At 50.0% G+C, this 26,281-nt stretch overlaps 1 protein-coding gene across 1 annotated transcript in view; it reads left to right on the forward strand.

The window, feature by feature from the left end:
* Dync1h1 (dynein cytoplasmic 1 heavy chain 1) overlaps window positions 1-26,281 on the forward strand; it is a 69,053-nt gene that overhangs the window by 32,780 nt on the left and 9,992 nt on the right. The window contains exons 28-57 of the mRNA XM_059279331.1: window positions 122-222; window positions 1,630-1,789; window positions 2,748-2,991; window positions 3,146-3,329; window positions 3,691-3,903; window positions 4,507-4,745; window positions 4,921-5,077; window positions 6,176-6,403; window positions 7,292-7,522; window positions 7,735-7,875; window positions 8,120-8,353; window positions 8,439-8,645; window positions 8,729-8,850; window positions 9,864-10,029; window positions 11,785-11,948; window positions 14,827-14,956; window positions 17,240-17,373; window positions 17,762-17,876; window positions 17,970-18,131; window positions 18,214-18,428; window positions 18,532-18,736; window positions 20,334-20,507; window positions 20,589-20,708; window positions 20,896-21,016; window positions 22,382-22,577; window positions 23,036-23,153; window positions 24,191-24,406; window positions 25,064-25,276; window positions 25,361-25,488; window positions 25,760-25,913. Of these exons, the coding sequence (XP_059135314.1) occupies window positions 122-222; window positions 1,630-1,789; window positions 2,748-2,991; window positions 3,146-3,329; window positions 3,691-3,903; window positions 4,507-4,745; window positions 4,921-5,077; window positions 6,176-6,403; window positions 7,292-7,522; window positions 7,735-7,875; window positions 8,120-8,353; window positions 8,439-8,645; window positions 8,729-8,850; window positions 9,864-10,029; window positions 11,785-11,948; window positions 14,827-14,956; window positions 17,240-17,373; window positions 17,762-17,876; window positions 17,970-18,131; window positions 18,214-18,428; window positions 18,532-18,736; window positions 20,334-20,507; window positions 20,589-20,708; window positions 20,896-21,016; window positions 22,382-22,577; window positions 23,036-23,153; window positions 24,191-24,406; window positions 25,064-25,276; window positions 25,361-25,488; window positions 25,760-25,913 (5,192 nt within the window). The remainder of the gene's footprint in view (window positions 1-121; window positions 223-1,629; window positions 1,790-2,747; window positions 2,992-3,145; window positions 3,330-3,690; window positions 3,904-4,506; window positions 4,746-4,920; window positions 5,078-6,175; window positions 6,404-7,291; window positions 7,523-7,734; window positions 7,876-8,119; window positions 8,354-8,438; window positions 8,646-8,728; window positions 8,851-9,863; window positions 10,030-11,784; window positions 11,949-14,826; window positions 14,957-17,239; window positions 17,374-17,761; window positions 17,877-17,969; window positions 18,132-18,213; window positions 18,429-18,531; window positions 18,737-20,333; window positions 20,508-20,588; window positions 20,709-20,895; window positions 21,017-22,381; window positions 22,578-23,035; window positions 23,154-24,190; window positions 24,407-25,063; window positions 25,277-25,360; window positions 25,489-25,759; window positions 25,914-26,281) is intronic.

Genomic DNA, 26,281 nt, shown 5'->3' on the forward strand with positions numbered 1-26,281 from the left:
AATCTTTAATTTCCTTGTATTTATTACATCTGAATTTCAAAATAAATGTATGGCTCTTTTCAAGCTAAGGATTGACTACCAATTAGGTAATGGACTAGATTGCTTTTCTTTCAAATAACAGGACCTGCTGGGACTGGAAAGACAGAGTCCGTCAAAGCCCTTGGCCATCAGCTGGGGCGCTTTGTCCTGGTCTTCAATTGTGATGAGACCTTCGATTTCCAAGTAAGACTTTTTTTTTTTTTTTTTCCACAGCATCTGAAACCATTAAGCTTCCCCTCTCAAAGGCTCAGTACTACATGCCTTACCTGGTGCTATTCTGAACTGCAGCAGAGCCCAACACACACATTGATGTCAACTTGACCTTCATAGTCTCAAAATTAACCATTATTGTTTGTCTAAAATGGCCATTGCCTGCTTGTCTGTGTATTTATGTATCTGAGACTGGGTTTCCTTGTGTGGTCCAGGCTGGCCTGGAACTCATAATCCTATCTCAGCTGGCTAGCAGGCATGCACAGTCAACTGTAGCAGTAACTATCCTCCCTTCCCAAACCAGGGGTCAAAACCAGAATTTAAATATGCTAGGCAAGTGCTCTACCCCATGCCACACGTCCAGCACTGGAGGGGGTACTTGGCCAGCTAATGCTTAGTGTCTGTGTCTGAAAGCAGTGACTATTATGCAGAAGGTTTTCTTTGCTAACAAAGTGATAAACTAAAACAACAGTTTTGTCAGAGGGCTGTTACTGACACAGGATGGAAAATGCATTTCTTAGCATGTCTTTGTAACGGTGATGCTGTTTATGTGAATGAAGAAGAATGACTCACTGAGTATCTGCATTGGGAGGTAGACAGTATTCTCATTTTGAAGGGAGTAGTTAAAGGTCTCAGAAAGGGGGCGGTGGTGGCGCACGCCTTTAATCCCAGCACTCGGGAGGCAGAGCCAGGCGGATCTCTGTGAGTTCGAGGCCAGCCTGGGCTACCAAGTGAGTCCCAGGAAAGGCACAAAGCTACACAGAGAAACACTGTCTCGGGAAAAAAAAAAAAAAAAAAAGGTCTCAGAAAGGTGTGCCTTACTCAGGGTTAGACAAGTCAGCTACAGTTACCAAAGGCTGCACACCAAAGATTCCTCCCCACAGTCCTGGAGGCTGGAAACCCACGTGGTTTTGGTAGTCGGCTCCCAGTAGGGCTTCTCTTCCTTGTGTGCAGATGCTGCTTTCCCACCGTCTGAGCATGTGCCCTCTTCTCTGTATGTCGAGGGCAAGGGAGGGAGGGCAGGAAGGGTGGATTCTGGTAACTTACAAGAACTCCAGTCCTGCCGGGCGGTGGTGGCGCACGCCTTTAATCCCAGCACTCGGGAGGCAGAGGCAGGCGGTTCTCTGTGAGTTCGAGGCCAGCCTGGGCTACAGAGTGAGTTCCAGGACAGGCTCCAAAGCTACACAGAGAAACCCTGTCTCGAAAAACCAAAAAAAACCTCCAGTCCTCTGAGCAGTGTCTCCCTCATTCACCTCCTGTAGGGCCTGTGTCCACGTACAATAGCATTGGGGGGTTAGGACATCGAAGGGCGACTTTGGGAAAGGACACAACTCGGTCCATAACAAATGGTTTCAGCTTCTGTGGTTCCTTCCATTCTAGGCGATGGGACGGATCTTTGTGGGGCTTTGCCAGGTGGGCGCCTGGGGCTGCTTTGATGAGTTTAACCGCCTGGAGGAGCGGATGCTCTCGGCCGTATCCCAGCAGGTGCAGTGCATACAGGAGGCACTACGGGAGCATTCCAACCCCAACTATGATAAGAGTAAGATTGTCTGTGGGTTGGTTTGGTTTGGTTTGGTCGCTGAGGAGGTGGAGGGAAATCTGATGGGAACTCGTTTGCTTTGACAACTTACTCCCACAGACAAGCGGGTGTAGCGATTGATCGCGGTTGGAGATTGGTATGAGGGGCTGGGTGGTTTGAGATCGGTTTTGTTTCCTGGTGCTGGGCAGCAACAGTACCAGTTCCTAGTCCTGGAGCAGGGCATCCTCTGCAAGGCCAAGGTCACAGCCCATTCCCTTCCACACATGTATCCCACAGTGGCCCTCAGGGGCCCTTTCCTTCCGGCATCACTGTTTTACCTCAGTGTCCCACCATCTGGTTGTGGAGTGAGTCCTCTGTGAGCATAGGAGAGCTGCCCCGAAGACTCTGGGGCAGCTTTGTTTCTTGCACCCAGCTTCCAGGCACATGTGGGGAAGGTCGGCCTGGTGCCTGAAGATGTACTCTAGGCTGGCGTGAGGGTCTCCCTGTCTGTGCCTACTCTAGCCTTTTTTTGTTTACTTTTACTCCACAGTTAGAGCAACTTGTGTTGTTAGAAAGAGTCTCCCAGACCTGAAGCAAACAGGACTGTCAGAGCCACCCTGTAGTCTCTCACAGTAAACACTCATGTGGTTGAGGTGGACTGTCAGGCTGGAGGCTTTGTTTCGTAAGTTGAGCAGATGCTAAGAGGAGCTAGCTGACTGTCGTGGTCTCTACATTCAGCATGTTCGCACAGTTAGGGAGCGGCTTGCCTCCGGTGCCCTGACAGGTGCCGCTCTGTGCTTGACTGACGTTAGGTCCGAGAGGGCTTGGGCCTGGCTGGTGAAAGCAGCCCCAGAGCCTCCTCTCAGGCCAGCAGGTCAGTGAGGGAATCAGTGGTGCTGCCATTTTAGAGACGTGCAGGTGACTCTGCTCTCCGCTCTGCTCTCGGGGTCTTTAGTAAGTTCACGCCCTCTCCTTCCAGCCTCCGCCCCCATTACCTGTGAGCTGCTGAACAAACAAGTCAAGGTTAGCCCAGACATGGCTATCTTCATCACCATGAACCCAGGCTACGCAGGCCGCTCGAACCTCCCTGACAACCTCAAGAAGCTGTTCCGGAGCTTGGCCATGACCAAGCCTGACCGGCAGCTGATCGCCCAGGTCATGCTGTACTCACAGGGCTTCCGGACTGCTGAGGTCCTCGCCAACAAAATCGTCCCGTTCTTCAAGTGAGTAGCTGAGAGCCGTCCACAGACACGTTTCTAGCTGGTGGCTGATGTCGTGTCCAGAGTCCCCAGTCTTTCAGTGCCCGCCTGAGTCCCTGACTTCACATGCTGTCTGCCTACAGGGCGCTGTCTTTAAAGAAAAACGTTTCTCTTCCAGACTCTGTGATGAGCAGCTGTCTTCTCAAAGCCATTATGACTTTGGTCTTCGGGCTCTGAAGAGTGTGCTCGTGAGTGCAGGCAATGTGAAGAGGGAGAGGATCCAGAAGATAAAGAGGGAGAAAGAAGAAAGGGGGGAAGTGGTTGATGAAGGAGAGATCGCTGAGAATCTGCCTGAGCAGGAGGTTTGTACACGCTGGGTTCTGTTGTTTTCCCTTTGCTCTGTGGACCAGTGTGGCTTGGACTGTGTAGCCTAGGCTAACCTTGAACCGTAGCTGCCTCGTCCTCTCAGTTGCTGAGATTACAGGTATCCACCCCACATCCAGCTTACAAGTATACTGTTGATTTCTCAAAACGTCCACGTTCTGAAATTCACCATAGGACGCTTAGGTCATTACCTTGGAGTTCTCAGTAGGATTCTCCTGGCCTGGGAGTAGAGTAGACTGTGTGGTGTGACTGTTGTTTGCGTTGTTTTGCTCACTAAGTTTGAAGCACTCTAGGGCAGCAGCCATGCTCCTGCCTCACAGCACTCCACCCCACCCATAGATTCTGATCCAGAGTGTCTGCGAGACCATGGTGCCCAAGCTGGTGGCAGAAGACATCCCGCTGCTCTTCAGCCTCCTGTCGGATGTGTTCCCTGGAGTTCAGTACCACCGCGGGGAGATGACGGCCCTGCGGGAGGAGCTGAAGAAAGTGTGTCAGGAGATGTACTTGACCTACGGCGATGGAGAAGAAGTTGGAGGGATGTGGGTTGAAAAGGTACCATAACTTGATGCTCCCAGGACTACAGGCTCCCTCCCGGCCATCTCTGGAGACCTTTCATCAAGGCTTATTGATTGTCCCTTTACTAACACGTATAGATAGCAAAACTTGAAATGTCTCTCACATGTAGCACTAACTCTAAAAATGCTGACTAAAAGTATGATTATGGTAGAAATTGGTTTATGCCCTTAAATAATCAACTTAAGGATTTCCTGGTGCCACAGGTTACCAGCCTCAGTTGACAGTCAACCAAGCTTCCTTTCTAGACCAGTCTCTTCCCGGCCTCTGGGTCTGTCATTTATACCCACTGTGTATGTTGACCCGAGTGTTCTATATCGGAATAATAACCCTTCTTCTGATCCTGTCATCCTCGGATGGTCTTTGGATGTGCCCACACTGAGAAAGCTTGGCAGGCATCTATTCCACTGGCCCAGACTTCTGCCTGCTTTAGAAATGTCTTTGCCATGTGGTCCCCTTAATCTCTTGGAGTTTCCAGGCTCTTAGGAATCCAGAGGATGTGTTTCTTGCTCACTGTCAGCACAAGTGACTGCAGAGTGTCTCTTCCCCTGGTGGTCTCAGTGCTGCTCTCTGGCCCTGCAGGTTCTCCAGCTCTATCAGATCACCCAGATTAACCACGGCCTGATGATGGTTGGGCCTTCAGGAAGTGGGAAGAGCATGGCTTGGCGTGTGCTACTGAAGGCTCTTGAGAGGCTTGAGGGTGTGGAGGGTGTGGCCCACATAATTGACCCCAAAGCCATCAGCAAAGACCACCTCTACGGAACCTTGGACCCCAACACCAGGGAGTGGACCGATGGACTCTTCACACATGTGCTGAGAAAGTACGTCTACTGTGGTGGATGTTCAGATTTCAGGACTGTAGGACCTGAGCGCTGTAGTCACTGTGTTCATTGTCCTCTTCACGAAGTCCACACAAGTGACAGTCCGTTGGGGAGGGAAAGCGTTTAAATCTGGGCTCCTGGTTTGAACAAGCCGTGTACATTTTTTCCAAACCAGGATCATAGACAATGTGAGAGGTGAGCTGCAGAAGCGCCAGTGGATTGTCTTTGACGGGGACGTGGACCCCGAGTGGGTGGAGAACCTGAACTCCGTGCTAGACGACAACAAGCTCTTGACCCTGCCGAATGGAGAGCGCCTCAGCCTGCCACCCAACGTGAGTAGTTGGGAGTAGTTGGGAGTAGTCGCCTGTCTGCCAGCTGGAGGTACACAAAGCATGGCTCTGGGAGTAGCCCCATCCTCTGTCAGTGTTTCGCTTCCCGAGACTTCCGTTCCCCCGTGTCATCTAAAGGGGAGGCTTCCAGAAATAAACAGCTTAGAAGTTTGAGGTAACCTATTTTGGGGGTTTTTTGAGACAGGGTTTCTCTATGTAGCCCTGGCTGTCGTGGAACTCGCTTTGTAGACCAGACTTTTATAGTCTGTTCCTAGAATTTTTCTGTTTACTGCTTACTGTTGTTAATCTGGTTCTGTGCCTGGTTTGTTAGTTGAGGTTTGTCTCCGTGTGGAGGAGGAGACTGGTATAGAGACACAGGGCTCGGAGTACCCGCAGTTCAGGCATCCCTGGGGAATCTTAGAGTTGTCTCTGCAGGTACCAAGTGGCTGACTGTGGCTGCAGGTCAGTGGACCCGCAGATCAGCTGAGGGCAGGGTGCACGAAAGCACTGTGAGAGAGATGCTGGTGTGTGTGTGTGTCCGGGTTGATGCTCACGGCTCAGTCTTAAAGGGTGTGCTTGTGACTGCACTCCATTAATCTCATCGGGTCCTTTGGGTGACCAGTGGGTTCTGACAAGATAGCTTGATCTTGTGAGATAGCTGATTCTGGGGTTAAAGGTCTGGACTCTGACCTTCTGGTTAGAATCTTAGCCCACTGTTTACCTGTGAGCGATCTGGAGAGAACGCCTAACACTGGATGTAAGTGCAGATAGACCGGGCTTGTACTTGAGGTGGGTGAGTTTTGGGTGTGTGGAACATGGGAGTGATATCTATAGGAGAGTCCTGCTCACTGAGGCTGGCCATGACAGCACCTCCTGAGGCAGCTGGGCCCCCATGCACCAGGAATGTCACACCAGGCATAGTTTCCTACCCAGATTCTTGAGGAGAGAGGATATGAGTATCATAGCTGTATGAATTGTAGGGGTTTTTTAAAAGTGCAAAAAATTTAGAATACTCTTAATTGTGCATATAGGTAAAGGAATTTCAATATTCAAGTTTCTACCAAATTTGTATCATTAAATTTGCCTAATTCTTCCCCCAAGGTACGAATAATGTTTGAAGTGCAGGACTTGAAATATGCAACCCTGGCCACAGTGTCTCGCTGCGGCATGGTGTGGTTCAGTGAGGATGTGCTGAGCACAGACATGATCTTCAATAACTTCCTGGCCAGGCTGCGCAGCATTCCCCTGGACGAAGGGGAGGATGAGGCACAACGAAGGCGAAAAGGCAAAGAAGACGAGGGCGAAGAGGCCGCTTCTCCAATGCTACAGGTCTGCAGACGGCCTGTTCTCTGGGGGTCCACGGGTCTGCAGACGGCCTGTTCTCTGGGGGTCCACGGGTCTGCAGACGGCCTGTTCTCTGGGGGTCCACGGGTCTGCAGACGGCCTGTTCTCTGGGGGTCCACGGGTCTGCAGACGGCCTGTTCTCTGGGGTCCACGGGTCTGCAGACGGCCTGTTCTCTGGGGGTCCACGGGTCTGCAGACGGCCTGTTCTCTGGGGGTCCACGGGTCTGCAGACGGCCTGTTCTCTGGGGGTCCACAGGTCTGGGTCCAAGAGGGTGGGAGTGGGAAACCCAGCACTCGGTAGAGTTTTAAGTGGGCAGGATTGTCTTACAACAGCTTTTGAGTAAACTTACTGGAACAAAAGTTAAAACTTAAAGGGAGAAAGTGAAATGACTCTGGTAAAGACACACACACAAAACGAGGTAATTTTAAAAATGAGAAAAGGCTGGTGGTGGCACATGCCATTAATCCCAGCACTTAGGAGGCAGAGGCAAGTGGATCTCTGTGAGTTCAAGGACAGCCAAGGGTACACAGAGAAACCCTATCTCAAAACAAACAAATAAGAAGTGAGAAAAAATTGAAAGTGCTCTTTGATTTACTCTTTTTTTTTTTTTTTTTTTTTAAATTCATGAATGAGTGCCCTTATCCATGTTAGTGGGTGAAAGGTAGCATCCCTGAGGAACCACCAGGTCACATGACCTTCCTGCAGACTTAGGTTATGATAGATGAAACCCCCCAACCTTTTGTTTTAAAGACAGGGTCTCTGTATAGCTCAGGCTAGCCTGGAATTCATAGCCTTCCTGCCTGAGCCTCTCAGGTGCTGGCTTCCTCCAGCATTTTGAAGTGGTTGTTGTACATTTTTGTTCTTCGTTTCAGATTCAAAGAGATGCAGCAACGATTATGCAGCCGTACTTCACATCCAATGGCTTGGTCACCAAGGCCCTGGAGCACGCCTTCAAGCTGGAGCACATCATGGACCTGACCCGCCTGCGCTGCCTCGGCTCACTCTTCTCCATGCTGCACCAGGCCTGCCGCAATGTGGCACAGTACAACGCCAACCATCCCGACTTCCCCATGCAGATTGAGCAGCTGGAACGCTACATTCAGGTGAGGGGACGTCCTGGCAGCTAGGAGTCTGAGAAGTTCCAAAACATTATGCCATTTGAGTGTGCTGTTTCCTGGGTAAAGGTCAAGCTTTCATGGGGAGGCAGGGGCTAAGAGAGGTACAGACCACTGTCCAAGGAGGCTTCAAAGCTAGCTCTGCCATCTCTGTCTTCCATTTTGTTCCCGTTTCATAACAATTACTGTTTTTTCAATAGCGCTATCTGGTCTATGCCATCCTCTGGTCCCTATCTGGAGACAGCCGTCTGAAAATGAGAGCAGAGCTGGGCGAGTACATCAGACGGATCACCACCGTGCCGCTGCCCACTGCACCCAACATACCCATCATCGACTATGAAGTAAGCGTAGCTTGTTGCAGCCTTTACCCCTGGTTCTAATTGGTGAATGTGGTTTATCCTGGGCCAGCCTGTCAGGAGTTTGGCTTTATCTTTTAGTGTCTTTGGTTTTGCAAGATAGCAGGGAATGTTGAATAGTTTGTCCTGTCCTTATTTTGGAAGATCTCAACTGCGTTAAAATGAGTTAGTCCTGGAAGAAAGGAAGCACAGTAGCCACAGAGTGACTCATCCCCGTGTGTGTGTGTAGGTATCCATCAGTGGAGAGTGGTCGCCGTGGCAGGCCAAGGTGCCTCAGATTGAAGTGGAGACACACAAGGTAGCAGCCCCAGATGTTGTTGTGCCGACTCTAGACACAGTCCGCCACGAAGCTCTCTTGTATACTTGGCTGGCTGAACACAAGCCCCTGGTTTTATGCGGCCCTCCTGGATCTGGCAAGACCATGACACTGTTCAGTGCCCTCCGGGCCTTGCCGGACATGGAGGTAAGGTCAAGAGATTGTACACACAAAAGCTTTGGGGCTGAAATGTGGGCTTGGACTTAGAAGTTCATTTTGTGTCTGTCCGAAGGTCGTGGGCCTTAACTTTTCAAGCGCCACCACCCCAGAGCTGCTGCTGAAGACTTTTGACCACTACTGTGAATACAGGCGCACACCTAACGGCGTCGTCCTGGCTCCTGTTCAACTTGGAAAGTGGCTGGTCTTGTTCTGTGATGAAATCAACTTGCCAGATATGGATAAATATGGCACACAGAGGGTCATCTCTTTCATCAGACAGGTGTGTGACGCAGGGACCCCTTCTCCCCACAGTGTCTGTCATTCACGTCTTGCTCCTAGTTGTGACGTGCCCTTCTTCTTCAGATGGTGGAGCATGGAGGCTTCTATCGTACCTCAGACCAAACGTGGGTGAAGCTCGAGAGAATCCAGTTTGTTGGGGCTTGCAATCCACCCACGGACCCTGGGAGAAAGCCCCTCTCACACAGGTAAGCAGCTTGTGGACTTTGTGACACGCGCGCGCACGCACACACACACACACACACACACACACACGCGCGCGCGTGCGCGTGCGCACACACACACGCACGCACACACACACACACACACACACACACACACACACACACACACACACACACACGAGGTCCAGGACTGCCGTGAACATAGCACAGCAGCAAGCTGATTTGAATTACAAAGGTAACAAAATACAGAAAGGTGGGCTGGCCCGATGACTTGGGGGTAAGGAGGTTCCTAGCCTAACACCCTGAGTTCAGTCCCCAGGACTCAGATGGTGGAAAGAGAACCAACACGTGCAAGTAGTCCTCTGACCTCCATGGCTACACTGTGACACGTGTGTGTGTGTGTGTGTGTGTGTGTGTGTGTGCACTTGCACATGTGTGCCCCACACACTAATTGGTTAAAAATAAATATAAAAAGTATTTTAAAACATTGCTTATCGAATGATTCCTCCTGGATTAATTGCCCTGTATGTAACCAGGGAGCTATGTTGAAAATAAAAGCATTAGTAGCTGGACGAGATGGCATGCACCTTATATACCCAGACTTTACAGGATGAGGCAGAAGGAGCAAGAGTCTGAGGCCATCTGAGCTCAGAGTGAAGCCGTCTCAAGATGGTAAAGCAGAGCGTTAGGCTAGCGGCAGTGCTCCAGAGCCTGACATGCGGAACGTGGGTGCTCGGTTCAGTCCCTGTGCTACCACCGAAAAACCAGCTGGGAAAGGGAGGGAAAGGGGGAAAGAGGGGACATTGACTTTATGGGAGTAATGAACTGCTCCCACCCATCTGCAAGGCCAAAGTGAGGCTGGACTGAGCCTGAGTTCTTTGCTTAGTTATTCCAAGCTTTGTGTACTTTCCGTGGTACGTCAGGCCCCGGCCCCAGCAGTGTGTGTGGCCTAGGTCAGCTTTGGCATGAGGCCTGTTGAGTGGATTGGGAGTGACTGAGTCCATTATGAGGTGCTGAGCTGTGCTGTCCCGGTACAGGTTCTTACGCCACGTGCCTGTCGTCTATGTGGATTACCCAGGACCGGCCTCCCTGACGCAGATCTACGGCACCTTCAACCGAGCCATGCTGAGGCTCATTCCCTCGCTCCGCACCTATGCAGAACCCCTCACCGCTGCCATGGTGGAGTTCTATACCATGTCACAGGTACACGACGCTGCCGCTCCTCAGAATTCTTCTCCTCTACAGCAAAAACACCTATTGAAAGACTGGGATCCAGCTAGGTCTGGTAGCACAGGCTTGTAATCTCAGCTGTTCAGGTTGAGGCAGGAGGATTGCAAGCCCATCATTTGATATTCTTTGAACATTTAAAAATCCCATAATGGGGGTGATGTTGAAATGGTTCATCTGGTGAATGTGCTGGCCACCAAGCCTGATGACCCCAGAAACCCACACAGTTGGAAAAGAGAACAAACTCCCTCAAGTTACCCTCTGATAGAGCTCCACTCCAGTGTACTTGCGCACACACACACACACACACACACAAATGAATGTGAGATACACTTTCTCTCATTTTTAAAACTACATGTTAGAGCCAGGCATGGTAATGTACACACCTTTAATTCTAGACTTAAAAAGTGGAGGTTGATGGATCTCTATGTGTATGAGGCCAGCCTGGTCTACCTAGTGAGTTCCAAGACAGCTAGAGCTACATAGTGAGACCCTGTCTCCGAATAAAAACAAAACAAAAGCCATCAAAGTAAATAAACAAAACAAACCTACATGTTAGGACTGGAGTTGTAAAAATGAAAAGTTCATGTTAAAAAATAGGTCTTTGGGCTAGGGGCTAGGGAGGTAGCTCGGTTGTTCCAGTACTATGTAGCGAGGTCAAGGATAGCCTGTGGCACATGGGGCTTTGCCTCTAACAATACAAATAAATCTTTACCCTGCTGAGAAGTATTGCTTGGGTTTTGACCTGCGTGGCCCTTTAATGGGTGCTGGGCTGTCTACACCAGCATGTCTGTAGTGCTTGGTTCTTTCTGCTCTATCCTGCAAGGGCTTTTTACTATGCATTTAATTGATTGAAATATGTTTTCTGAAGGGTATTGTATGGTATAAACATTAATTTAGAAGGTTTTTGGGGTTTTTTTTAGGTTTTTTTATTTTGTGTATGGGAGTTTAGTCTGTGTGTTTGTGTACCAAGTGTGCAGTGCTGAGGAGGCCTGAAGAGGGTGTCAGATTCCCTGGGACTGGAGTTAAAGACAATTGTGAGCCACCATGTAGGTGCTGAGATTTAACCCAGTTCCTCTGGAAGAGCAGCCAGTATGGACCACTGAGCCGCCTCTTTAACCTGTTTGTCTCTGTGGACTTTTCTTCTGTCCCTCGTTTGCTTTGTTATTTGAGACAGGATCTCACTATGCAGCCCTGGCACTCTGCAGACCAGGCTGGCCTCGAACTCACAGAGATCAGCCTCTCTCTGCCTCCCGAGTGTTGGGATTAAAGGTGTGCGCCACCGCCCAGCTATTTTTTCTTCTTTAAAGTAGGGTCTTAGGGATCCCACTATGCAGCGAAGGGTGACACTGAACCCCACCTCCCAAGCTCCACAGCTGATCCTAGATACTTACTCCAGTCTGGAGTGAGCGTGGGTCTGATTTTATTTTGTGGCATCCTGCTTTGCTGGGGTCTGTGGAGGGAAGGACTGTCTTTGTTCTCTGATCTTTATGGGAATTGATTTGTTTTTGTCAGCCTCGGGGATGGAACCCAGGGCCTCCAACATCTGGGATGAGTGCTCTACACTAGCCCCACCCAGCTGTTTGAACCTGAACATTGCTGACTAGTTTATTCTTGAATACCTTGGGTCTAGATTCTCTTTAGAACAGAAATGTTTTATAGCCTCTCACCTTGTAACCTCTTTTTCACATTATTGGACATTGACGTAAGCTCCGTTTTCCACTCCTGCAGGAGAGGTTCACTCAGGATACGCAGCCACACTATATCTATTCACCCCGTGAGATGACTAGGTGGGTAAGAGGAATCTTTGAAGCCCTGAGGCCCCTGGAGACATTGCCTGTTGAAGGCCTCATTCGCATTTGGGCACACGAAGCCCTGCGTCTCTTCCAAGACAGGTAAGGGGAGCCAAGGGTATTCTGATTACATTCCTCCCTCTTTGCATTCTGGGGTCCTCTGTGGACATCTGTGCAAGGCTGGCCCAGCCATGCATGAGCAGGTGGACAGCAGTGGAGACAGCCTAGCATATTTGGATGTGGATCACAGCCACCTCCAGGTCTTGTTTCCATGGGATTTCTCAGAATTGTCTGCTGTTATGTGACTGGGGAAGGCAGTCAGTGGACCGGTTAAACCAACACCAACACCCATCCGTGCACCGTAGGTGCTGATGGGGCTTTACGGAGCAGAGACTCACTGGAGGGTACAGCTCCTCCCTGTCCTTCCTACTCTCGGCCGAGGTGCTCTGTGGCTCCAGGGCACTGGCTGTCACACTGTAAGTGGCCAGTGCCAAGGGAGGAACTGGTGGGCCCAAGTGCTGTGGATTGTGGGACGCCCTCTAGTTTCAGTCTCACAAGCAAAATATTTTGTCTTTTCCAGGGAGTCTTGGAAACTACCGATATTTTTGTTTTGTAAACCTTTTTTAAATGCCATCTTTATAGTTCAGTATAGTTTTCATTTTATAATAAATTCTTTATTTTCCTCCTCACCCTGACCTGTCCTTTTTTCTTTCTTTCTTTCTTTCTTTAATTTTTTTTTAAGATTTATTTATTCATTATGTACAGTGTTCCGCCTGCATGTATACCTGCAGACTGGAAGAGAGCACCAGATCTCATTACAGATGGTTGTGAGCCACCTGTGGTTGCTGGGAATTGAACTCAGGACCTCTGGAAGAGCAGTCACTGCTCTTAACCTCTGAACCATCTCTCTGGCCCTCTTTCATGTTTTTTATCTCACGTATTTTATTATAAGAGTCTTTTAGTTGTATTTTGGGCTTACTTCTGTGTTCATGAGATTAACTCTAGGTTTCCAACAGCAGCACTTTTCTTGTCTGTTTGGAAACAGGGTCCCAGTATGCAGCCCTTGCTGTAACTCACTCTGTAGACCGTAAACTGGCTTGAACTTACAGAGATTCTCCTGCCTCCTGAGTGTTGGGATTAAAGACGTATCCACTACACTCAGCTTACCTGCAGCTTTTCCCGTCCGTGTTGTCTGAGAATCTTCCCGTGCTGGCTTCTTGCAGGGGGCTGCCTGTTGGGCCACTGTCCTTGCGCTTCTTGGTTTCTGCCAAGTTGCATTTCAGGAAGATGCTGTAAGGGATGCTTGAGGGTAGGCTCAGAAGATGAGGGTGAGCTGGGAATTGCTGGCACAGGCCTGTCGTCCCAGCACACAGGAGGATCAGGAGTTTAGGGTCAGCATTGGCAATATATTGTCAGTTTGAAACCAGACTATCTGCATAAGACCTTATCTTTAAAAAAAAAAAAAAAAAAAAAAAAAAAAAAAAAAAAAAAAAGCCGGGCGGTGGTGGCTCACGCCTTTAATCCCAGCACTCGGGAGGCAGAGCCAGGCGGATCTCTATGAGTTAGAGGCCAGCCTGGGCTACCAAGTGAGTTCCAGGAAAGGCGCAAAGCTACACAGAGAAACCCTGTCTCAAAAAAAAAAAAAAAAAAAAAAAGCCATAAAAATGTAGACAAAAGGAGAGACACAGGTGTGCAGCCTGCCCTTTATAGGCTGCTGCTTTGGAAAAGGCCTCTGTTGTTAAGTGAACTGTCCTCATCGTTGCTGACAGCAAAATTGTAATTGTCACAGGATACCACAGAGAAAATTTTATTTAGACTCAAAAAAAGTAATTGTGCAGCTGGCTGGTAGTGGCACACACCTTTAATCCTAGCACTTAGGAGACAGAAGCACACAGATCTCTGTGAATGTGAGGCCAGCCTGGTTTACAGAGCAAGTTCCAGGACAGCCAGGGCTACACAAAGAAACCCTGTCTTGTGGGGTGTGGGGGGGGGAGTAATTGTGCATATAAATTCTGTTTTGGAAACCTTGCATGATTGCATATACCTATAAAATTCTAACACTTGGGGAACTGAGGCAAGATTTCAAATTCAAGGTAAAACTGGTTCTAGAGTGAGACTCTGCCTCACAGTGCATATTCATGCACACGCACACACGCACACACACACAAGTATTTTACACTCTGCTTCTCAGAAGACCCCATGCTTCAGGACAGTGTCTCTTGTCTGCTCTGTTGATGTTACAGTAGACACGCTCCAGGCTCTCCTATGTAGGTAGAACGTTGTTAGCAAGTGTAAAAACAAATTTGAGCTGGGCTTGGTAGTGTATAGCCAACATCTCACCATGCAGGAGGTGAATCTGGGGGTTTACAGCTAGTCTGGGTAGTATAGTAGAGGTTGGAAAAAGAAAGGAACCAAATTTATCATTCATATCTTAAATCAGTCTTTTTTTTTTTTTTTTTTTTTTTTTTCCGAGACAGGGTTTCTCTGTGTAGCTTTGCGCCTTTCCTGGAACTCACTTGATAGCCCAGGCTGGCCTTGAACTCACAGAGATCCGCCTGGCTCTGCCTCCCGAGTGCTGGGATTAAAGGCGTGCGCCACCACCGCCCGGCCTTAAATCAGTCTTATACAGTGTCATGGTGCCAGGGTCTGTTTAGTATCAAAATATCAATTTGCGGGCTGGAGAGATACCTCAGAGGTGAGGAGCACTGGCTGTTCTTCCAGAGGTCCTGAGTTCAATTCCCAGCAACCACACGGAGGCTCACAACCATCTATAATGAGATCTGGTGCCCTCTTCTGGCCTGCAGGCATACATGCAGACAGAACATTGTATACATAATAAATCTTTTAAAAAAACAATTAAAAAAATCAGATTGCTTCAGCCACGTCCACCCCAGGAACTGGGGTGGAGGCTCTCAGCCCCGCCATGCGGCTGCTGTCACCAGGCCTCGTGACTGACACTTGTGCTGCTCTCCCTGAACAGGCTTGTGGAGGACGAAGAGCGACGCTGGACAGATGAGAACATCGACATGGTTGCTCTGAAGCACTTCCCAAACATAGACAAAGAGAAGGCCATGAGCCGGCCTATTCTGTACAGCAACTGGCTGTCCAAGGTACAGACCGCCGCCGCCGCAGGGCAGCAGAAGCTCCCACCAGAGCTATCCTCTGGTCGCTAGCTCGGGAGGGCAAGTGGGCATGTCTGGGGCTTTCAGTCCCTAGTGCTATGGAAAAAGGAGAACATCAAGGACTGTAGTTTCAGCAGAGGCACTAAGCATTGTCTGTCTGTCTGTCTGTTTTTCAAGATAGGGTTTCTCTGTGTAGCCCTGGCTGTCTGCAGGCTGGCCTCAAACTCAGATCCATCTGCCTCTACCTACCAAGTGCTGGAATTAAAGGCGTGCACCACCACTGCCTGGCAGCACTAAGCAATTTTAGTCTTTGGGTTTTCGGCAGAAAGCCCCAGAAGACATGTAGCTGGCCTAGCCTCTCAATGGATTCTTCCATGTGTGATGATCTGTGGGCAGGAGCAGTGGTCTAGCAGCTGCAGAAGGTCACCCAAACACTAAAAATGGGGCAGTTGTGAGCAATTTGTATGAAAGCTTTTTTTTTTCACAGTCTTCACAAATTCAAACTTTTTTTTTTAATTAAAAAAAAAATTTTATTCATTTTACACACCAATCAAAGATTGCCCTCTTCCCTCTCCCACCCTCTCAGCCTGCCCCCCAAATCCCTCCCAAGAAGGCAAGGCCTCCATGGGGAGGCACATCCAATAGAGGCAAGTCCAAGCCCTCCCCCTGCCTCAAGACTGCACGTATGAAAGCTTCTTTTTTCGGGGGAGGGGAGTGGTTTTTCAAGACAGGGTTTCTCCATGTCGTTTTGGTTTCTGTCCTGGATCTTGCTCTATAGACCAAGCTGGCCTTGGACTCACAGAGATCCGCCTGCCTCTGCCTCCCAAGTGCTGGGATTAAAGGCGTGAGCCACCGCCCAGTGAAAGCTTCTTAATGTCAAATGCTAAATAATAGCAGTGACATTTGCAAATAGCTGTGAATTGTGCTTTTCCTGTGGAGGAGGGAAAAGGGGGGAACTGCTTCCCATTTAGTCTTGATGCATATTTCATGCAGAGATCACTGCTAAGTCAAAACTTCTGTGGGGAGGCCATGCTCTAAAAGCAAAGGAAGGAACAGAGGGTTCCTCCCAGCCTGGAAGTCTGACAGGCAACTGTGAATTGAGTTTGGAGAGAATCGTAAGCTGGGCTTGGCTTTTGTAGCTCAGTGGTAGAGCACTTGCCTAATGCATGAGACCCTGGTTCCATGCCCCGTGCTCTCCAGAAACAGGTGTTCTGAGCACACATCTGTGGTCTGGCTACTTAGGAGGCAAAGGCCGGGGAATCACTTGAGCCCAAGGCAACATACATAATGAATCCCCATCCCAAAAAACAAAGCATAATGGAATAAAACAGAGTTCCACCTGTCAGGGGCGCCTTCCTGTCGGGAGGGCAGCTGACGCTAGAGACAGCCCAGTAGGTCGTTCAGTGTCAAGGAACTTTCTGGGCTAAGCTGTAGCCCGTCATTGTCGTTTGCAGGAGACCTTCCCCGGTGGTCTCCTTTTACTATTTATGGGGTCTTCTGAAGAGCAAGCGTTCTTACTAGTTTAACCACCTCTAACTGGTTTAGGTGTGTTGTGAGCTGTGGGTTGTCTACGCATTTCCCTTCTGTACTCGTCCTGTGTTCACTAATTGTTGCTGTCTTGCTAGGCTTCCCTGTGCGTGTGTCTTCCAGCTCTGGTAACCTCTGTTGATCTGTTCTCTGCTTTCTGTCCTGATTACAGCAGTACAGGCCCTCATGCCTGCTTCTTTTCCATGAATATCTTGACCATTTTCAACTCTTTCTTCTTCCAAACGCTCTTTAGAGTCGGCTTGTCAGCTTCCTCCAAGAGCGCCATCAGCCACCTTTGAGCTTTTGGTGGGAGTCTGAGTTTGGATGAGCTGACGTGTGTGGTGTGTGCTTTCTACAGTCAGGGCTACAGAGGAATCCGTGCATGGGATGCTCTGCACTCCTTGAATGCTGTCTTGATGCTGTGCATTTTTTTTTTTTTTTTTTTTTTTTTTTTTTTTTTAAGATTTATTTTTATTTATTATGTATACAGTGTTCTGTCTGCATATACACCTGCAGGCCAGAAGAGGGCACCAGATTTCATTACGGATGGTAGTGAGCCACCATGTGGTTGCTGGGAATTGAACTCAGGACCTCTGGAAGAACAGGCAGTGCTCTTAACCGCTGAGCCATCTCTCCAGCCCTTGATGCTGTGCATTTTTAAGCGGTCCTTGGTGTCGAGGAACTGCATGTCTTAACGGCTCAGTGACCTGATCAATGGCAGGCTGCATTGTTTTTCCCAAACAGGATTACATCCCAGTAGACCAAGAAGAGCTAAGAGACTATGTCAAGGCTCGGCTGAAGGTCTTCTATGAAGAAGAACTGGATGTTCCCTTGGTCTTGTTCAATGAAGTGCTCGACCATGTGCTCAGGATTGACAGGTAGGCTTTACCGTTACTGCCACAGTCTGTCTCCTGAGCTGTGTGCTGTCTCCCCACACCTCCACCTCAGCCTTGCTGCTGACACCTTCCCTTATCCCTCAGTCCAGCCTCACTGTCCTGGGCTCTCACTCCAAGAACCTTCTCTGTAGGCCTGCTGCCAGTTTGGGTCCTTCAGCCTCCAGCTAGAGCTGGGTTCATCTCTCATGTCATTGGCATCTAGAGGGCAGGGCTGTGTCTTCTGTGTCCACTAGACCCAGCCCTGCACAGCTGCTCACGGTGCTTTAACATACACATTCAAACACCATCCTAGAAAAGTCACGGGCCTGAGTATCAGATGGGAAGTGAGTCATATAAGCCTGGAAATTGATCTCTTCTGATGATGTTCCAGAATATTCCGACAGCCTCAAGGTCATTTGCTTCTGATTGGTGTTAGTGGAGCTGGCAAAACCACCCTGTCTCGTTTTGTCGCCTGGATGAATGGCTTGAGCGTGTACCAGATTAAGGTGGGTCTGTTGGATAGCCTCTCAGTCCCTGAGTCTGGATTCTGCATGTAGCTGTTGAATGAGAAGAATTCTAACTTGTGGCTGCTTCTGTAGGTCCACAGGAAGTACACAGGGGAAGACTTTGACGAAGATCTGAGGACAGTGCTGAGACGTTCTGGCTGTAAAAATGAAAAGATAGCATTCATAATGGACGAATCCAATGTCCTAGATTCTGGGTTCCTGGAGCGAATGAATACCCTTCTGGCCAATGGAGAGGTAGGGGAGCGTGTGCTGTAATGTGTTGCATGGCATCTCCTTACAGGTCAGTTAAGCCACAGTGAGTCTGTTCTTTCCCCAGGTTCCTGGGCTCTTTGAAGGGGATGAATATGCCACGCTGATGACTCAGTGCAAAGAGGGGGCCCAGAAGGAAGGCCTGATGCTGGACTCGCACGAGGAGCTCTACAAGTGGTTCACCAGCCAGGTGATCCGCAACCTGCACGTGGTGTTCACCATGAACCCGTCCTCAGAGGGGCTCAAGGACCGGGCAGCCACGTCACCAGCCCTTTTCAACAGGTAATGCTGACCTCTGCTGGCTCCAGGTCTGCACTGAGCTTCCATCCAAGGCAGACAGATGCCCTCTGGAGAGCTGTTGAGATGAGGGCGGCGTCTTTTTCAGGTGTGTGCTGAACTGGTTTGGTGACTGGTCCACTGAAGCGCTGTATCAGGTCGGCAAAGAATTCACCAGTAAAATGGACCTGGAGAAGCCCAACTATATAGTCCCTGACTACATGCCAGTCGTGTACGACAAGCTGCCGCAGCCACCAACACACCGGGAAGCCATCGTGAACAGCTGTGTGTTCGTCCATCAGACTCTTCACCAGGTGTGTGCAGCTGGAGAGCAGCCCGCAGAAAGCCGAGCTAGTGGATCGCATTAGACGTTTGGGAGCTTCCCAGCTGACCTTGCTCTGCCGCAGCAAAGCAAATACTTTTCCTCACCTCTTCATGACATCTATTCTTTTTTCTTTTGCGGGGGAGGGTTCAAGACAGGGTTTCTTTGTGTAGCCCTAACTGCCTTGGAACTAGCCCTGTCTGTGACCCAGGCTAACCTCACTCATGCTCAGGAGATGACGTCCATTCTTGTCAGCGGTCCTTTCTTTCTCCCTTCACACTTCCTTCTCCGCCCAGGCTTTGTTCCTCTAGAACAAGAGGCTCTCATGTGTCCATAACTGCTCAGATGGGGACCAGTGAGATGGCTTGATGGGTAAAGGTGCTTGCTGTGGAAGCCCAGTGACCCAAGTTTGATCGCAGGAACCCCCAAAAGGTGGAAGGAGAGGACCTGACTCCCGAAAGATGTCCTTTGACCCTCACATGGGAACCATGGCATCCGTGTTATGTGCACGCAGTAATAACATAGAAAGAAAGAAATGGCCAGGTGGGCAAAAGCCTTGCAGGCTGTAGGAGCCAACGCTGCTGCTGGAGTCCAGAAGCTCCCAGATACCGTACAGGAGCACAGGCTGGTCGCGGTGAATCGTCCCCACTGTCCTGCACTTTAGGAGTGCTTTAACAGACAGGTGACTGTTGAGAAACCTTTATGAAACCCACTCAGAGCTGTGGCAGCCTGTCACCTAGTGTCCCCACAGCCATCCCAGTTGTCCTGTTTCTGATGCCTCCCTTCCAGCAGCAGCCAAAGCTGTTTATCACACAAAACCGGTTCTTACTCTCTATGTCCGCTGGAAATAAGCAGAAACCTTTGGTGACATGCCTGCAATCCCAACACTTATTTGGGACCTTGAAACTTAGTTAGGACTTGAGAGAATGCTCAGCATGTAAGAGCACAGGCTGCTCTTCAGAGGACCTGGGTTCTAGTCCCAGCACTCACATGGCAGCTCACAACTCTGTAACTCCAGTCAGTCATAGGGGATCCAACACCCTCTTCTAGCCTCCATGGCTACCAGGCATGCACATGGTACACAGACACACATGTAGGCAAAACATCCACACACATAAATTTTTTTTAACTTAAAAAAAGAGAGAGAGAATTGCATTCCAGCCTGTGTTACATAATAAGACCCTGTCTTGAGAAGAAGAAAAAAAAAGACTAAACACGGCCTACATTGACATAGTAAACCCGTTGTTTGTCGAGCGTTTTTCTCATAAAATATGCTTCTGAGCCGAGTATGGTGGCCCACACCTGTAATCCCAGCACTTAGGAGAAAGCGGCAAGAGGGTCAGGTGTTCAAGTTCAGCCTGGGCTACGTGAAACCCTAACTCAAAATAACAAAGAAACAGCGTCTCCAGCATGGGCGTTGTGTGTGCTGTCACTCGCCAGGGTTTAAGGATGGAGGTTGTTGAGTCTTGAGAACGGGGGCTGGCTTGAGTGTTCTGAGGGCCAGGCCCGCTCTCCATGTCCCACTGCAGTCTGACAGGGTAGAGTTGAGGCTGGCTGAGGAGTGAAGTGTTGGGTTTGTTTTCTAAAAGGCCAACGCACGCCTGGCAAAGCGAGGAGGGAGAACGATGGCCATCACGCCCCGCCACTACCTGGACTTCATCAACCACTACGCCAACCTTTTCCATGAGAAGCGCAGCGAGCTGGAGGAGCAGCAGATGCACCTGAATGTCGGTCTCCGGAAAATCAAAGAAACCGTCGACCAGGTAGAGCAGGAGCAGCAGCCCCTCACGGCCCCACCGAGGACTTGCTGCGTGTGTCTGTGTTGAGAATGGCTTGTTCTGTAGGTGGAAGAACTGCGCCGGGACTTGAGGATCAAGAGCCAAGAGCTGGAAGTGAAGAACGCGGCCGCCAACGACAAGCTGAAGAAAATGGTGAAAGACCAGCAAGAGGCTGAAAAGAAAAAGGTGCGTCCCTTATTCCAGGGAGCCAACCTGCGGGCCTGGGCCTATGCAAGAGGAGGCTTGGTTTGTACAGGGTTCTAAATTGAATGGGCTAGCAGGTGTGTGTTGGCAGGAGGGGAGCTGTGTAAGGTTCACTTAGCAGGTCCACAGTGCTTTAGCCATGTGCACCTAAGCCATCCTTGCTTTCTAGGTCATGAGCCAGGAAATCCAGGAGCAGCTGCACAAGCAGCAGGAGGTGATTGCAGACAAGCAGATGAGTGTCAAGGAGGATCTTGATAAGGTGGAGCCTGCCGTCATTGAGGCCCAGAATGGTATGTCAGTGCTGTCAGACGTGGACCTTCAGCGACACCGAAGACGCTGTGAGGTCCGGGGGCTGTGCTGCCGGGAGCATCGTGGGCAGACACCTGCAGCCTCTTTGAAGTGCTCCCCTGTCTCCACCTCTTAGAGCAGCATGCTATAGCCCCGGTCTGATTTACTGTCATGAGGCCCTTCTAGTAAGAGAGCTAGCAGATGGATTCTCTCTCTTGCTGAGTCTGGGCCTCAAGCCTATAATCTCAAGTCGTAGTGAGGCAAGGCAGGAGGATCTTGAGACCCTGTCTGAAAATAGGGCTGGAGACGGCTGAGCAGTAAGACTTACTGCTGTTCTTGCAGAGAACCCAGGTTCAGTTCCTAGCACCCACATGGCAGTGCCTACTTGTGTAAATCCAGTGCAGGGGTCCTAGTGTCTTCCTCTGGCTTCCTCAGGCACTGCACCCATGGCGCACATACAGACCTGCAGGCAAAACACTCACTCGGGGGTGCATGGGCACGACTTTAATCCCAGCCCTCGGAAGACACAGGCAGGAGGGTCTCTACTCACTCTTCCTCTGTTCTGAAAGACCCGTGCAGGGCTGTAGCAGTAGCTCCCATGTTGACTGTGGTCACCCTGTAAGGAAGAGTGACCTTAGCTGTATGCTCACTAGAGTTTGGCTGTGTCTGGTGGCCCAGTTATTACAGCTTTCATTTCACACCTAGGACGGTTACACATCTACAGAGGCTCTGAGTTTCCACACACAGATGGATAATAAGGAAAAATTTTCTACTCAGTAACTAAAAGTACTTTCTAAATCTTCAATCTAAAAAACCGCATTTCAGCTTATAAAGGTATTAACCCCTTTTTAGAGCAGCCATTAGACAACTGTGAATTGTAGCAGATTAATGAGGCTCGCGCAGGCCTCAGCCTGGCTGTGGCTTGGGGTCGCTATCTGCCTCGTAAAGCAAAAGTGGGGATGTTACTTTCTAGGAGAACAAGTCATCATCTCTGAAAAGTTTTCCTCTCCTACATAAGTTAAAAGAGAGAAAATAGCCTCAAGTGGTGGTGCACACCTTTAATCCCAGCACTCAGGAGGAGAGACAAGTGGATCTCTGTGAGTTCGAGGACAGCCAGGGCTACACAGAGAAACCCTGTCTCATAGAGACAAAAAAAAAAAAAAAAGAGAGAGAGAGAGAAAATAATTGTGGCTGGTTGACAGTGTAATTCCTGAAACTGTAAAACAAGCTAACCGTGCTCGCCAAGGACAGTTGCAGTTAGGGTAGGTGATGTAAGGTGTGCTCTAAGTGGGTGGAGCCCTGGTGGCAGGCAGCCTTGTCCACATCTCACTTGTACTCTGCCTCCCCCCACCACCCCTGCTGACCAGCTGTGAAGTCCATCAAGAAGCAGCACCTGGTGGAGGTGAGGTCCATGGCCAACCCTCCTGCTGCTGTGAAGCTGGCGCTGGAGTCCATCTGCCTGCTGCTGGGCGAGAGCACCACAGACTGGAAGCAGATCCGCTCCATCATCATGAGGGAGAACTTCATCCCCACCATCGTCAACTTCTCGGCGGAGGAGATCAGGTGAGGCCCCTCGGGGACGCTCCTGTCTGCTTGCGGCAGTTCGCAGTGGACACTTTCTAAAGGCTCTGCTTGGTCATCGCTGGCATCTCGTCTTCCAGAGGGAGCACGGGTCACACCAGTCCCAGGGTGCCTTCAATACAGTCTCAGCAAGGAAGCCAGCGTTCTGCGCTGCACGTGTCTCTGACATTGCCTCTGCCAGCAACAGCTTCGTCCCTCCAGATGGTTAGGAGGGACTGCACTCGGCCCTTGCTGCCGCAGAGCAGGGGTCTTGGCCCGAGTTGCTATAGTGAGGGCCAGAGGCAGAAGCGGGCAGAGGCTGTCCTCAGCAGCCCTGTCACCTTCCCCTGAGAACCAGGGCTCAGCCAGCACCGTCAGAAGTGCGAGGCCTTTACACTTGTATTTCGTGAAAGTGCATTATTTTTATTCTGTGCGTGCTTAGAAATAATTTCCTCTCCCAGTGATGCCATAAGGGAGAAGATGAAGAAAAACTACATGTCCAACCCCAGTTATAACTATGAAATTGTCAACCGGGCTTCCCTGGCTTGCGGCCCCATGGTGAAGTGGGCAATTGCACAGGTAGGTCCCTCTACAGCCGGCCCTGGGCACGGGGTGGGGGGTCTCTTGTCACGTCTTGTTTCCATTAGCTGTTTGCTGTTGTGATTCTCTTGTTTTTGTTTGTTTACGTTGAAAAGAAAAACAGTGTGGGTTAGGTAAAAATGAGTGGCTCCCGGCAGGAAAAGATGGAGAGAAGTCAAGTGTGGGATAGACCTAGACACGCTTACTAGGAAAGAGAGGGGCACTGCCGAGAGCAGCGTGGGCCAGTGAGCCGGTTCTCAAATGGGAGGGGGCTGCTACATGGGGATGTGCGTCCCGTGGGCATGTGGAGGTCAGAGGACAGCTTGTGGAGTCAGCTCTGTCCTTCTACCTCTGCGTGGTTCTGAGGGTCAAACTCTGGTCTCCAGGCTTACATGGCAAGCTCTCTGACCTGCTGAGCCGTCTTGTTAGCCACAGGGTTTAAGTTTTGCTTTGACTTAGTTTGGGATCTTCGTTTTTAAGGTTTATTATATTATTTATTACATTATTATTATTTTGGTTTTTCAAGACATGGTTTCTCTGTGTAGCCCTGGCTGTTCTGGAACTCACTTTGTAGACCAGGCTGGCTTTGAACTCAGAGATCAGCCTGCCTTTGCCTCCTGAATGCTGGGATTAAAGTCGTGCGTCACCACTGCCCTGCTATTGTGTGTGTGTGTGTGTGTGTGTGTGTGTGTGTGTGTGTGTGTGTGTGTGTGTGTTGTGAATATGTGCACATGAGAAATCCAGAAAAGGGCTGAGTGCTGGGAAACAAACTCGGTTCCTCTGTGATGTAAGAGCAGGAATTGCTCTTAACTGCTGGGCCATTTCTTCAGCCCCCATTTGGTTTTTGAGAGAATCTCCCTTTATAGCCCAGGCTACTGCAGCCCGAATGCCAGGGCTACAGCCCCAGCCCCAGCCCTTGTTTTACCTGGCCGTACTGTAATGGGCTTCAATGTGGCATTTTCACATGTTCACGTCAGCCCGCCTTGTCCTTTGTCACATGTCATTCTCTGTCACACCCTATGCCTTGCCCTTCCCAGCTGAATTATGCAGACATGTTGAAGAGAGTGGAGCCCCTGAGAAATGAGCTGCAGAAGCTGGAAGATGATGCCAAGGACAACCAGCAGAAAGCCAATGAGGTGGAGCAGATGATCCGGGATCTGGAGGCCAGCATCGCCCGCTACAAGGAAGAGTATGCCGTCCTCATCTCCGAGGCCCAGGCCATCAAGGCAGACCTGGCAGCTGTTGAAGCGAAAGTAAGCCTTGCCTTGCGGCCCAAGATTCCCTGAACTCTGTTACCAAGGAGGTCCTCATGGCCTCCCTGGTGGAAGCCTAGATTAACAGGGCTTGTCTCTTACACCGCATGTCTTGTCGAGGCAGTGAACCAGCTCTGTGTGTGTTGGGGCCCTGAGTGTGCACCAAGTACATTTACTTTCACTCACTTCCTCCTTGAGTCGTTGAAGTAGGCCATCAGTGTGTCTTCCCTTTGGCCATACCCAGCTGTTCCTCACCTCAGACAATCCCAGATGTGCATTTCTCTAGGGCTAAAGTTAGTGCTCTGCCCTTGTCTGTGCTCTGATGAGATGCCGACACATGTTTCGTTAGTGTCTATAGCCCAGTCTGCCTGAGTCTACTAGTCCTCCCCAGACCCTGCACACACAGATACTCTTTCTCTCACTAATTCTGAGGTCGGATGTACATGCCATAGCACACACGTGGCAGCCAGAGGACGACACTTGTGGAGTTGGTTCTCTCCTTCCACTGCGTGGGTCGCAGGGGTGGAACTCTGGTCATCAGGCTTGGCGGCAAGAGCTTTCACTCACTGAGCCATCTCATAGGCCCCGAGGGTGAGTTCCTTTCTAGTATTCAGGGTGTTCCTAAACATGTCATTTGATGCCCGCCCCGCCCCCTAGGTAAACCGGAGCACTGCGCTTCTCAAGAGCTTATCTGCTGAAAGGGAGCGTTGGGAAAAGACAAGTGAGACGTTCAAGAACCAGATGTCCACCATTGCTGGCGACTGCCTCCTGTCCGCAGCCTTCATTGCGTACGCAGGGTACTTTGACCAGCAGATGCGCCAGAACTTGTTCACCACCTGGTCTCACCACTTACAGCAAGCCAACATCCAGGTAACCGGCACCCCAGCCAGCGCTGGGCACAGTCTGACCAAGTCCTAACTGGACCACAGGGGAGATAACCAGCCTCCCTTTCAGTTCCGCACAGACATCGCCAGGACAGAGTATCTCTCCAACGCTGACGAGCGCCTCCGCTGGCAAGCCAGCTCCTTACCTGCTGACGACCTGTGCACAGAGAACGCCATCATGCTAAAGCGGTTCAATAGGTACGCTTCCAGGCCAGAGGTGCGGCTAGCAATCACACCTTGTAGGAAGAGATGAGCGGAAAGTGGTGTGTGGGGAGGCCGGGCTAAGAGGGCAGTGTTCATGTTTACATCTTTATTCAGTGGTTTTCCAGAGAGAGAACGATGTAAATCACATTTGTGAACTGGAATGTCTAGAGATTGCTGTGTGGAGTGACGGTTTCTTCCCGTCTGAACAGGAGCCTCTGCCTCTCCTGGTGGACTCTTTACCTACTCTCCTATCACCTCACTCCAGGTACCCACTGATCATTGACCCCTCGGGACAGGCCACAGAATTCATCATGAATGAGTATAAGGACCGGAAGATCACAAGGACCAGCTTCTTGGATGATGCCTTCCGGAAGAATTTGGAGAGTGCTCTGAGATTTGGCAATCCTCTTCTCGTCCAGGTTTGTGTTCATATTTGATTTGTCACTCCTGGTACGGTCCATCAATCTCTCAGTTGATATAAAGTAAATCTAAATTCACAGCATAAACACTGACGGTGTTTGAACTTTGTTAGGCTTGGTTTGATACTAGAACAAGAATAAATCAAGTCCCCAGCCAGGTGTGGTGGTGTACACCTTTATCCCAGCACTCAGAAGACAGGCGGGTGGATCTCACAGGGAAACCCTGACTCTAAAAATAAAAAAAAATGAAAAAGGGCATAACTCAACTTGTATTTCAGTGTTCTCAAAGGTAGGCTCACAGGCAGGTCCTGTGGCTTGTGGGTGGTGCACTGGCCCAGACAAGAAACTCACGTCTGCCTTACGTTTGT

The sequence above is a fragment of the Peromyscus eremicus genome, chromosome 14 (assembly GCF_949786415.1).
Source record: "Peromyscus eremicus chromosome 14, PerEre_H2_v1, whole genome shotgun sequence".
Classification (NCBI taxonomy): Eukaryota; Metazoa; Chordata; class Mammalia; order Rodentia; family Cricetidae; genus Peromyscus; species Peromyscus eremicus.